Source organism: Oncorhynchus gorbuscha, linkage group LG06, assembly GCF_021184085.1.
Source record: "Oncorhynchus gorbuscha isolate QuinsamMale2020 ecotype Even-year linkage group LG06, OgorEven_v1.0, whole genome shotgun sequence".
NCBI classification, from domain to species: Eukaryota; Metazoa; Chordata; class Actinopteri; order Salmoniformes; family Salmonidae; genus Oncorhynchus; species Oncorhynchus gorbuscha.
Genome location: NC_060178.1, coordinates 45,163,787 through 45,177,406, shown reverse-complemented (window position 1 = coordinate 45,177,406; position 13,620 = coordinate 45,163,787). Strand labels below are relative to the sequence as shown.

General features: G+C 43.6%; 1 protein-coding gene across 2 annotated transcripts in view; it reads left to right on the top strand.

The window, feature by feature from the left end:
* Window positions 1-11,604, top strand: part of pomgnt1 (protein O-linked mannose N-acetylglucosaminyltransferase 1 (beta 1,2-)) — a 33,765-nt gene extending 22,161 nt beyond the window's left edge. For both annotated transcript variants that reach the window (XM_046353361.1, XM_046353362.1), the window contains exons 10-21: window positions 64-134; window positions 211-286; window positions 407-490; window positions 726-767; window positions 864-922; window positions 3,919-3,991; window positions 7,827-7,955; window positions 8,045-8,170; window positions 8,365-8,474; window positions 8,732-8,867; window positions 10,033-10,142; window positions 10,367-11,604. In XM_046353361.1, the coding sequence (XP_046209317.1) occupies window positions 64-134; window positions 211-286; window positions 407-490; window positions 726-767; window positions 864-922; window positions 3,919-3,991; window positions 7,827-7,955; window positions 8,045-8,170; window positions 8,365-8,474; window positions 8,732-8,867; window positions 10,033-10,142; window positions 10,367-10,448 (1,098 nt within the window). In that variant the 3' untranslated portion in view covers window positions 10,449-11,604. The remainder of the gene's footprint in view (window positions 1-63; window positions 135-210; window positions 287-406; window positions 491-725; window positions 768-863; window positions 923-3,918; window positions 3,992-7,826; window positions 7,956-8,044; window positions 8,171-8,364; window positions 8,475-8,731; window positions 8,868-10,032; window positions 10,143-10,366) is intronic.
* Window positions 11,605-13,620: the final 2,016 nt, after the last annotated feature.

Genomic DNA, 13,620 nt, shown 5'->3' with positions numbered 1-13,620 from the left:
TTTTATAAGGGCCCTTCTGGATGATTGAACTCAAGCTGTCCCCCCTCCCCCTCCTTTCTCTAGCTCCCCCACAACAATGTGTTCAATGTTCCTGTGGCGGTCATCGCTGGGAACAGACCTAACTATCTGTACAGGTATGACTGTGATTCTGATGGGAAGGGACGGGGTCTGGAAGTAGGGTTACGACCAGCTCTTTCTTCTCCATGTTAGGATGCTGAGGTCTCTGCTCTCGGCCCAGGGGGTCAACCCACAGATGGTCACAGTCTTCATCGATGGATACTATGAGGTACGGAGTTCCTTCTCTTTGTCTTCACCCTCCTCAACCATCTTCTCAACTGTATGGTATTTCATTTATTGCGCTTAAAGCTGTATGTGTGTGCTTGCGCGCATGTGTGTGTTCGTACAGGAGCCCATGGATGTGGTGGAGCTGTTTGGACTGAAGGGGGTTCAACACACTCCCATCAGCATCAAGAATGCCAGAGTATCACAGGTGAGATGTCTGTCAGCCAACTCACTCATCACACTCAGAGCAGCCTCCATCACAGACCAGCTGAAACGGAGTCAGTCACAACACAGTCATTAGTCAACTAGAAGTCACTTATTTTGTCAAACACCAATAAATAAGACAATCAAAGGCAATGTTGTGTTGTAATGCACACCAGTGTTTTGGCATCCATCACCCACTCCTTACCACCTCTATACATCTGTCTGCTCTCTCCTTTCAGCACTACAAAGCCAGTCTCACTGCAACCTTCAACCTACACCCAGTGAGTATTTTCATCTTTCTGTCCACCAAATCCAGATAAGTTATTATGGTTGTGGTTGATTTCTGCCATTGTGGTCGATTTGTGATTGATTTGCAGGATGCCGACTTTGCCATAGTCCTGGAGGAAGACCTAGATATCTCCATAGATTTCTTCAGGTAAGATCTCTCTCATTTTAGATAGAATGGATTTGGATTTCACATGACTGGGAATACAGATATGCATCTGTTGGACACAGATACCTTAAAAAAAAAAGTAGGGACGAGGATCAGAAAACCATAGAGTTTGATCGGGCTGTTGATTGTGGAATGTTGTCCCACTCCTCTTCGAATGCTGTGCGAAGTTGCTGGATATTGGTGGGAACTGGATCACAGTGTTGTTCATGTCGCTTCAGAGCGTCCCAAACATACTCAATGGGTGACATGTCTGGTGAGTATGCAGGTTGTGGAAGAAATTGAACATTTTCAGCTTGCAGGAATTGTGTACAGATCCTTGCGACATGGGTCCGTACATTATCATGCTGAAACATGAGGTGGTGGCGGTGGATGAGTGGCACGACAATGGGCCTCAGGATTTCATCACAGTATCTCTGTGCATTCAAATTTCCATCTATAAAATGCAATTGTGTTCGTTGTTTGTAGTTTATGCCTGCCCATACCATAAACCCATAGCAACATGGGTCACTCTGTTCAAAACGTTGACATCAGCAAACCTCTCGCCTACACGATGCCACCTGCCCTGTACAGTTGAAACCGGAATTCATCTGTGAAGAACACACTTCTCCAGTGTGCCAGTGGCCATCGGAGGTGAATATTTACCCACTGAAGTCAGTTACAACGCCACGGTCAAGACCCTGGGTAGGACGATGCGCACGCAGATGAGCTTTCCTAAGACTGTTTCTGAGTTTGTGCAGAGGTTCTTCGGTTGTGAAAACTCAGTTTCATCAGCTGTCTGGGTGGCTGGTCTCAGACAATCGTGCAGCTGAAGAAGCCAGATGTGGAGTTCCTGGGCTGGCTTGGTTACACATGGTCTGCGGTTGTGGGGCCAGTTGGACGTACTGCCAAATTCTCTAAAATGACGTTGGAGGCAGCTTATGGTATAGAAATTAGCATTCATGATACAGTCAGCATGCCAATGCACGCTCCCTCAACTTGACATCTGTGGCATTGTTGTGTGACAACTGCACAGGTGCACCTGTGTAATCGTGCTGTTAAATGAGTTTCTTGATATGCCACACCTATCATGTGGATGGATTATCTTGGCAAAGGAGAAATGCTCACCAACAGGGATGGATGTAAGCACATTTTTGCACAGCATTTGAGAGGGCAGCTTTTTGTGTGTATGGAACATCAGAGGAGAAGGGCCATGGTCAGGGAGGTGACCAAGAACCAAATGGACACTCTGACAGGGCTCCAGAGTTCCTCTGTGGAGATGGGAGAACCTTCCAGTAGGACAACCATCTCTGCAGCACTCCACCTATCAGGCCTTTATGGTAGAGTGGCCAGACGGAAGCCACTCCTCTGTAAAAGGCACATGACCGCCCGCTTAGACTTTGCCAAAAGGCTCCTAAAGGACTCTGACCACGAGAAACAAGATTCTCTGGTCGGATGAAACCAAGATTGAACTCTTTGGCCTGAGTGCCAAGTGTCACGTCTGCAGGAAACCTGTCACCATCCCTACAGTGAAGCACGGTGGTGGCAGCATCATACTGTGGGGATGTTTTTCAGCGGCAGGAACTGGGAGACGAGACGGGACCAAGGGAAAGATGAACGGGGCAAAGTACAGAGCAATCCTTGACTAAAACCTGCTCCAGAGGGCTCAGTACCTCCGACTGGGGTGAAGGTTCACCTTCCAACAGGACAACTACCCTAAGCACACAGTCAAAACAACACAGGAGTGGCTTCGGGACAAGTCTCTGAATGACCTTGAATGGTCCAGCCAGAGCCCGGACTTGAACCCGAATGAACATCTCTGGAGAGACTCGAAAATAGCTGTGCAACCTGACAGAGATTGATAGGATCTGCAGAGAAGAATGCGAGAAACTCCCCAAATACACGTGTGCCAAGCTTTTAGCATCATACCCAAGAAGCCTCAAGGCTGTAATCGCTGCTAAAGGTGTTTCAACAAGTACTGAGTAAAGGTTCTGGCTACTTATGTAAACGTGATATTTCAGTTCAAAATTGTATAAATATTTTAACATTTCAACAAACCTGTTTTTTGCTTTGTCGTAATGGGGTATTGTATAGAATGAGGGGGGTAACTACATCCATTTTTTAATAAGGCTGTAATGCAACAAAATGTGGAAAAACTGGAGTCCGAATACTTTTATTCAGACCCTAAGAATTTCCCCAATTTAACGTTACGTTACAGCAAATTGCTCATCAAGCTACGCACAATAACCCATAATGACAAGGCAAGAACAGGTTCAGAAATGTTTGCAAATGTATAAAGAATACAAGTAAGTGAACATTCATTTACATAAGTATTCAGACCCGCTTTCGACACCTTTTAGAGTCCTTGCCCACAACGAATTGAGGCTGTTCTGAGGGGTGAGGTGCAACTCAATATTAGGAAGGTGTTCTTAATGTGTAGTACACTCAGGTGAGAGGGAGCGAGAGAGAACGAGACTTCAATCTCAGCGCAAAGATCATTGGAAGTTTGTCAGTGAGTTTAATGTAGATGAGTTTGTGCTTTAGAATGAATGACTATTATTGACCAAAAGGGGGCAGTAGATCCACATGCTTCCTGCTTTACTAAATCTCTCTTCTTTGTGTGCCCCAATCCTTAAATGCATTAACTGTTGAACATGTGCTACTTCTCCAGCACTGTCCTCCATTAACTAATGAGAAATGGCTGACAAACATTTGGAGTATGGGGCCAACTGAATTCAATGCTTGTTTAACCTCGCAAACATCCTCTTCGGAAGAACTGGTAGAGATGGTTCAACTGTCACATACTGGAATGGAATGTATTTGTGGTAGGGAATCATAGACTTGGATCAACTTTATTCATCCCCAGCATGAAGACATCTAAGTGAAGACATCTATGCGACTCTTGTCCCTCAACCAATGTGACAGATCAGTGCAGGCGGAATCGACGCGACATCTGAAATAACAATGGTTGGTGACATGTTATGGTTGTTGTTCCTGTCCAGTTTCCTGAGCCAGACCGTCCATCTGCTCAACGAGGACGACAGCTTATACTGCATCTCGGCCTGGAACGACCAGGTCAGTGTCCTTCTCTCGATACTTTCCACACTTTAAACGTTTTCCTTTCGTTGCTGTAGCTCAGTTGGTAGAGCATGGCTAGTGGGTTAGGGGGCCCCCCACCTCAACATTTGTGACACGTCTTGATGACAGAGAAATTGTTTTTTAAAGTAAATTTCCTGCAATTGTACACATTTTGCCATACAGCAAAAAAAAATGTTTTAAGTGCCCACGTGTAGAATTGAACTTTTTTTCAGCTGAAAGACGATGCCAATAGCTTACCAATGATGTTGCACAACCACTTAAGTCAAGTCATGTCATTGTTTTAGTATGATATACTGTCATTGTTTTAGTATGATATACTGTCATTGTTTTAGTATGATATACTGTCATTGTTTTAGTATGATATACTGTCATTGTTTTAGTATGATATACTGTCATTGTTTTAGTATGATATACTGTCATTGTTTTAGTATGATATACTGTATCTGGAGATGAAATGGGAAATCCCGAAGTGATATTTTCAGTGCCAATGCTGTGTGTTTCCCCTATATGACGTGCTAATACTTTTCAGTCTCTTTCTTTTCAGAGCTGGGTTTTATTTGAATGTTACCACCCACCAGCATGGCATTGCTTATTAATCAGAAACACCTGCAAAGTTCTTTCTCGAGTCGCGACTGAGCTGAGCAATATAATAGATCAAGTTTGGCTTAGCCAAACAGCTTTTCCCATAGCCTGCGCTTGGCTGCCTGCGATGGGGAGCAAATTAAACGTATGTTTTTGCACCTCTGTTTTTTTACCAGGAAATTATCATAATCCATTGGATCATTTGTCAAGTTTCACTTATTTTTGAGCTAGTCTGTATAAAAATATTAACTCGGCAAAAAAAGAAACGTCCCTTTTTCAGGACCCTGTATTTTTAAAGATAATTCATAAAAATCCAAATAACTTCACAGATCTTCATTGTAAAGGGTTTGAACACCGTTTCCCATGCTTGTTCAATGAACCATAAGCAATTAATGAGCATGCACCTGTGGAACGGTCGTTAAGACACTAACAGCTTACAGACGGTAGGCAATTAAGGTCACAGTTATGAAATCTTAGGACACTAAAAAGGCCATTCTACTGACTCTGAAAAACACCAAAAGAAAGATGCCAAGTGTCCCTGCTCATCTGTGTGAATGTGCCTTAGGCATGCTGCAAGGAGGCATGAGGACTGCAGATGTGGCCAGGGCAATAAATTGCAATGTCCGTACTATGAGACGCCTAAGACAGCGCTACAGGGAGACAGGATGGATAGCTGATCGTCCTCAGTGGCAGACCACGTGTAACAACACATGCACAGGATCAGTACATCCGAACATCACACCTGCGAGACAGGTACAGGATGGCAACAACTGCCCGAGTTATACCAGGAACGCACAATCCCTCTATCAGTGCTCAGACTGTCCGCAATAGGTTGAGAGAGGCTGGACTGAGGGCTTGTAGGTCTGTTGTAAGGCAGGTCCTCACCAGACATCACCAGCAACAACGTCGCCTAAGGGCACAAACACACCGCCGCTGGCCCAAACAGGACTGGCAAAAAGTTCTCTTCGCTGGCGAGTCGCGGTTTTGTCTCACCAGGGGTGATGATCGGATTCGCGTTTATTGTCGAAGGAATAAGCGTTACACCGAGGCCTGTACTCTGGGGCGGTGTGTCACAGCATCATTGGACTGAGCTTGTTGTCATTGCAGGCAATCTCAACGCTGTGCGTTACAGGGAAGACATCCTCCTACCTCATGTGGTACCCTTCCTGCAGGCTCATCCTGACATGACTCTCCAACATGACAATGCCACACTGCTCGTTCTGTGTGTGATTTCCTGCAAGACAGGAATGTCAGTGTTCTAGCATGGCCAGCGAATATCCCGGATCTCAGTCCCATTGATCACGTCTGGGACCTGTTGGATCGGAGGGTGAAGTTCCCAGAAATGTCCGGGAACTTGCAGGTGCCTTGGTGGAAGAGTGAGGTAACATCTCACAGCAAGAACAGGCAAATGTGGTGCAGTCCATGAGGAGGAGATGCACTGCAGTACTTAATGCAGCTGGCAGCTACACCAGATACTGACTGTTACTTTTCATTTTTACCCCCCCCGTTCAGGGACACACTATTCATTATTCATTATTTCTGTCACGTCTGTGGTACTTGTTAAGTTAGTCTGTTGTTGAATCTTGTTATGTTCATACAAATATTTACACATGTTAAGTTTTCTGGAAATAAGCTCAGTTGACAGTGAGGGAATGTTTCTATTTTTGCTGAGTTCATATACACTAAGTATAGAATCTTTAAAAATGTTATTTATTTAAGAACACCATTTCTTTCCGTGTCATAGACTGACCAGGTGCGCAACTCGATATTAGGAAGGTGTTCTTAATGTTTTGTACAGTGAGTGTATGACCATTTTATAAATGGTAAACTTGCATGTATTGTATTTTGGAACTCCGCTCCCCCCACCACCACAAGATGAATGGTTTTGACCATGTTTCACTGCTTTAGATTGGTGCAGCTAGAAATCACAAGTGTTTTTCCTGTATTATAAACTGGGTGGTTTTAAATATCATTTGCGGCGTGCATCATGAGCAAAGTCATTGTAGCCTATGATTTGACTTCCCCTAGCTGTGAGAACCATGACATGAGCACAGGCTGACTTATCACTGCTATAGCGCAGCTGAATAGCCTGCCAGCAGCCTACCGAAGGTGGCACCGTGTCCATTACAATGTAGAACATCGCGCCACTAGTCCAAATCGTTCAATAGTTAAGACTATCCATGTTACTTCCATGTTACATTTCCCTAATTGCTTATGACAAATCCAGCTCCAAAACCAACTGTAGCCAGCTGGCTAATCTTATGAATAAGGTGAAGCAACAACAGATAAGATTAGCTGAATAAGGTTAGCATGCTAGCTAAATACACTGACAGCTGTCAGGCCCCTACTTGTGATTTCTCCACACCGTGTGGAAATCAACAGAACATACCCACCCCCAATTCGTGAATATGTATTAGCAGGCTGCGTCATTCTTCGGGAGGTGGGACCTAAACGAGAATTTCCTCCATAGGACAGTAATCATGTAGAAATAGGGGTGGATTTGCCCACTGGTGGGGGTCTTGTTACAATTCTACACATTTTGCCATGACTTGTGCCACGTTAATATGATATCTGAGTGAGAATGACTAACAAAATCAATAGGGGGGCCCATGGAGGACAGGGCCCCATTCGGCTGGCGGCGAGCCGAACCAACGAGTGGGCTGACATACTCCCTTAATAGACCTTCGCTTGAAAAAAGAGAGAAAAAAAAATACATTTCCTCAAATTAGTCAATCTAAAATAACTCAAGAAATGTCATTCATTTTTATGTTTTTGCAGAGGATCTTAGATGCGTATTTTTACATCTCACTAAGCTGTTTGGTGCAGTAGTTCTCAATGAAAAAATTTGCATGAAAATGAGTCTCAATGATTGACAACAAAGACTTTCTGAAGAATTACTACTCTTGGCCAATCACTGACGAAGGGGCGTAGACTTCGGCTCCGCACTTTGGCTTTCCTCTAGAAAAAATGTCTTGTGCCCGAACAGCCTTAAAACCCACACCAAAGTCCAAAATGAACAAAAACGTCACGATGTCATCATATACGCACAAACTCTTCCGAACTGTTTTGGTTGGGAAGCATGCAGACACCGCTTATTTCGCTTATGCCTTGAGCTGGCCCTGCACCCATGACACTAAGTTGCTTTGGATAAAAGCGCCTGGGAATTGGCATATATTACTGTAATGTGTGGAAATAGTGTTTTATGTAGTTTTTAATATCTGCTATGCAGGGTTATGAGCACACCGCAGAGGACCCAGCTCTCCTCTACAGAGTGGAGAGTATGCCAGGCCTGGGCTGGGTGCTGAAGAAGAGTCTCTACAAAGACGAACTGGAGCCCAAGTGGCCCACGCCTGAGAAGGTACTAGCGTGTGTGTGTGTGTGTGTGTGTGTGTGTGTGTGTGTGTGTGTAGTTTCCGAAACTGATAGTTCATGACAACGTGTGTATAGCTGTGGGACTGGGACATGTGGATGCGTATGCCAGAACAGAGGAAAGGCAGAGAGTGTATCATCCCTGACGTGTCCCGCTCCTACCACTTTGGCATCATCGGACTCAACATGAACGGCTACTTCCACGTAAGGCCCTCTTCTTCACTACTAGAATACTATAGTATAGCCTTTCGTGCCATCTGCTCAGGCTGGTATCCATTTTTAAAGTGAACTTGATGATGAATCAGGATACTGACATTTTCTCAGTGGGTTTTCATAAGCTGGTTATGGGTTTGACCTGTCTTGCATTTGAGTGTTTCTTCCTAATTTATCCTCTCTAGGAAGTGTATTTCAAGAAGCACAGGCTCAACACGGTTCCTAATGTCCAGCTGAAGAATGTTGACGGCTTGAAGAAAGATGCCTACGAGCTGGAGATTCAGAACTTACTTAAGTGAGTGAGCATGTATCAGATATAGTCCACAAATTAAGCTGTGTGCGCATGTGAGTTTAAAAATATATATATATTTCCACCGAGATTTGCTTTCAAATGGATAGTCGTTGCCTCAATAACTAAGTCTATGGGAAAAGCTAGAATGTCTGCGCTGACGCTAGTAGCAAAGTACACAGAAAAGTACCCTTGTCACCACTGCTGAAAAAAATCAAAACTTTTCGGTGACTAACATATGTGTTATTCTGTGTTGTGCTCAGGGAGGCTGATGTACTGGACCACAGTAAGAACCCATGTGAGGACTTGTTCATCCCTGATACAGAGGGGAAGACCTATGTCATGTACATCAAGATGGAGCTGGAGACTGACACATCCACCTGGACTGAGCTTGCCAAGGTAGAGGGGGATGGGAGATATAGAGACGAGATCTTCACATTTCAATATACAGTGTCTTCGGAGAGTATTCAGATGAGATGTTTCTACTTGATTGGAGTCCACCTGTGGTCAATTCAATTGATTAGACATGATTTGGAAAGGCACACACCTGTATATATAAGGTCATACAGTTTGCAATCCAAGCCTCTTCCTTGAGCTGGCCAAACTGAGCAATCAGGGGAGAAGGGCCTTGGTCAGGGAGGTGACCAAGAACCAGATGGACACTCTGACAGAGCTCCAGAGTTCCTCTGTGGAGATGGGTGAACCTTCCAGAAGGAAAACCATCTCTGTAGCACTTCACCAATCAGGCCTTTATGATAGAGTGGCCAGACTGAAGCCACTCCTCAGTAAAAGGCACATGACAGCCAGCTTGGAGATGGCAAAAAGGCACCTAAAAGACTGTCAGACCATGAGAACCAAGTTTCTCTGGTCTGATGAAAGCAAGATTGAACTATTTGGCCTGAATGCCAAGCCTCACGCCTGGAGGAAACCTAGCAACATTTCTACAGTGAAGCATGGTGGTGGCAGCATCATTCTGTTGGGATGTTTCATCATTCGGCAGGGACTGGGAGACTAGTCAGGATCGAGGGAAGATGAACGGCGCAAAATAGAGAGATCCTTGATTAAAACCTGCTCCAGATTGCAACAGGACAACGACCTTAAGCACACAGCCTAAACAATGCAGGAGTGGCTCTGAGAGCCCGGATTTCAACCTGATCGAACATCTCTGGAGAGACCTGAAAATAGCTGACAGCTTGAGGATCTGCAGAGAAGAATGTGAGAAACTCCTCAAATACAGATGTGCCAAGCTTGTAGCGTTACCCAGGAACACTTGAGGCTCTAATCTCTGCCAAAGGTGCTTCAACAAAGTACTGAGTAAAGGGTCTGAAAATGTATGTAAATGTGATATCAGTTTGTCTATAAACCTGTTTTTGCTTTGTCATTAAGGGGTATTGTGTATATATTGATGACGAAAATAAAAATGTAATCCATTTCAGAATGAGGCCTGTAAAGTAACGGTTTTTCACCTTAAACTGAATCTGTATCAAACTGTTGCTGATTTGTTGTCACATGAGAACTTTTTTTTTTTTTTGGCGGACTAACGTGTGTGTGCTGTCCTCCTCAGTGTCTCCATGTGTGGGATCTGGATGTGAGAGGGTACCACAACGGCATGTGGAGGCTCTTCAGGAAGAGGAACCATGTCCTGGTTGTGGCCGTTCCCATCTCGCCATACTCGTAAGTTATTATAGTGCGTCACTGTGGTTATGGTTAAGGCCCCTCTGCACATTTTATTAAACATTTTATTTAACTCGACAGTTAAGAACAAATTGCAGTACTTCATAATAGAATGACAATGTATACTCAACTAAACTTCTTTTTTTTTGAACCAGAACAGAATCCCAATCCAACTTATTTCCACCGCTAAAATCTATTTTTCCCTCTGTCTTCACTTTGGTCAGTGTGAAGAAGCCAGTGAACGTTACACCCATCCACCTAGAGCCTCCGCCCAAAGAAGAGGGAGCTCCCATGGAGCAGCGTTAGCCCAACACCACCACACACCCTTTCACAATGCGACTCGACTGGTATTATGGTCATTCTTGCAGGGGCTTGGGGCGTCAGAGAGCCATTTTCTTTACACTACAACACTCAGAGGGGGGGGGGTATGTGGTGTAGAAGTGATCCACACTGCCTACTGAGGTCGCTTTAGAATCTTGATTCCTGAGGTCAGATTTGGCGCCAGATCTGTTTCTTTACACTGTAAAAATAGTCTCTTTTTGAAACCGGTTTCAAAATAGTGTAAAAGGTGGAGTAGCCCAACACCACCACACACACGCTCTCTCTAGCCTGGCCTTAACGCCTGCACCCTTACCCTACTACCAACACCACCCTCCTGGCCTTACCACAGACAGCAAGGCTTCTTGGAAGTGGTGTTTTTATGGTGGTGGTCAGACACTGACTGGACTGCACCACTGATCATCATTGGTCTTTCACTGTGTGGAGGTTCACTAGAAGAAGGTTTTTGACGAAGTGGGAGATTGACCGTATTAGGCTGTGCCACAGGATTCCGTCCAAATGGTTACGTGTATATAGCTATGCCCCTTACTGACACTCCACCTGTGAATTCTCGGAGAAGAGGAGAGGGGACAGAGGCTGGACCAGGAATGGAGTACAAAAGGGATCTGTTAACATTTACTGCATCTTTGATGCGTCTCCTTTACGACGGTTGGATGATGTATGGAAGAAACAAACTGGATGAAAAGGAGAGGGAGGATAATTGACACTCAAATCTCACCCCCAGCTTTGTGGGGACACAACCGCATAAATAAGTGGCTTCCGATGAAACTTGCCCAACCAGAAAATATTGTATTTTTATTTTATTTCTAAGTGCTTTGTCAATCCTGTATACATTTTAACTTATGTTTATTTATTTCACTTGCCAGTATATCAACCAACAAGTGGTTGAAATGTTTTATTTTTAATCTGATTTTTATTAATATCAAATTTTTACTTTTAATTTTTACTTTTATTTTTAGGCCTAACGTTTACAGATCTGATATATTAATGTACAATTAAAGTCAGAAGTTTACATACACCTTAGCCAAATACATTTAAACTCAGTTTTTCACAATTCCTGACATTTAATCAGAGTAAAAATTCCCTTGTTGTTTCAGGTAGCCTTCCACAAGCTTCCCACAATAAGTTGGGTGAATTGACCCATTCCTCCTGACTGGTTTGTTGGCCTTCTTGCTCACACATGCTTTTTCAGTTCTGCCCACAAATCCTCTATGGGATTGAGGTCAGGGCTTTGTGATGGCCACTCTAATACCTCGACTTTGATGTTCTTAAGCAATTTCGCCATAACTTTGGGAGTATGCTTAGGGTCATTGTCCATTTGGAAGACCCATTTGCGACCAAGCTTTAACTTCCTGACTGATGCCTTGAGATGTTGCTTCAATATATCCACAATTTTCCTACCTCATGATGCCATCTATTTTGTGAAGTGCACCAGTCCCTCCTGCAGCAAAGCACCCACACAACATGATGATGCCACCACTGTGCTTCACGGTTGGGATGGTGTTCTTCGGTTTGCAAGCCTCCCTCTTTGTCCTCCAAACATAACGATGGTCATTATGGCCAAGCAGTTCTATTTTTTTTTCATCAGACCAGAGGACATTTCTCCAAAAAGTACGATCTTTGTCCCCATGTGCCATTGTAAACCGCAGTCTGGCTTTTTTATGGCGGTTTTGGAGCAGTGGCTTCTTCCTTGCGGAGCAGCCTTTCAAGTTATGTCAATATAGGACTTGTTTTTCTGTGGATATAGATACTTTTGTACCTGTTTCCTCCAGCATCTTCATAAGGCCCTTTGCTGTTGTTCTGGGATTGATTTGCACTTTTCGCACCAAAGTACGTTCATCTCTAGGAGACAAAACGCGTCTCCTTCCTAAGCGGTATGACGGCGTTGTGGCCCCATGGTGTTTATACTTGCATACTATTGTTTGTACAGATGCATGTGGTACATTCAGGCGTTTGGAAATTGCTCCCAAGGATGAACCAGACTTGTGGAGGTCTACAGTTTTTTCCTCTGAGGTCTTTGCTGATATCTTTTGATTTCCCCATGATGTCAAGCAGAGGCACTGAGTTTGAAGGTAGGCCTTGAAATACATCCACAGGTACACCTCCAATTGACTCAAATGATGTCAATTAGCCTATCAGAAGCTTCTAAAGCCATGACATAATTTTCTGGAATTTTCCAAGCTGTTTAAAGGCACAGTCAACTTAGTGTTTGAACTTCTGATCCACTGGAATTGTGATACAATCTGATTGGTGGAAATAATCTGTCTGTAAACAATTGTTGGAAAAATGACTTGTCATGCACAAAGTAGTTGTCCTAACCGACATTCCAAAACTATAGTTAACAATACATTTGTGAAGTGGTTAAAAAACCAAGTTTTAATGACTCCAATCTAAGTGTATGTAAACTTCTGACTTCAACTGTACATAGATACATCTGAATAAAAAGGCTCCGCTTATTTTTAATTTGTTTCATTAACCTGTGTTTTAAAGTGCTAGTCGTTGCAGATTAGGCACATAAGAGATTTGGCTCCCTATTTCCCCATATACTGCACTACTTTTGACCAGAGCCCCGTGGGCCCCGGACAAAAGTCGTACACTCTTTAGGGTGCCATTTGCCACGTAAAGAACAGTGGTTAACATCAACCCGTGAACACTAAAGTCTGTTGTCTGTCTGTTTCAGCACATATGATGGTCTCTGCACAGTGTGGTTGAGAGACATTTCAAGGTACTACTGGTGGAGGCTTTCTGAAGTACTATCACTTTTTAAAAATGTTGGATATGTTATCAATATCTACTGTAGGGTTGAATGGTGATGAAATTGTTTGTAAAAGTAGTTATATTGTATCAGTTTTTTTGCAGAGGTTTGTGTGTGTGCTGCAGTGCATTTCATCAGTACCATGCCGATATCCTTCAGCTAAAACAATGGTTTTCATTTCAGTCACAATAACCACTTGTTATATTTGGTGTGTGTGTGTGTGTGTGTGTGTGTGTGTGTGTGTGTGTGTGTGTGTGTGTATTGTTGTCTAGCTCTACAGTCCTCTAATTTCAAAGATAAATCTATTATAATGGAGGTTTGTCTGTTTGATAATGGTCCATAAACATTTTTTTTGCAGTTTGACTTACATGTGAAGTATTAGTC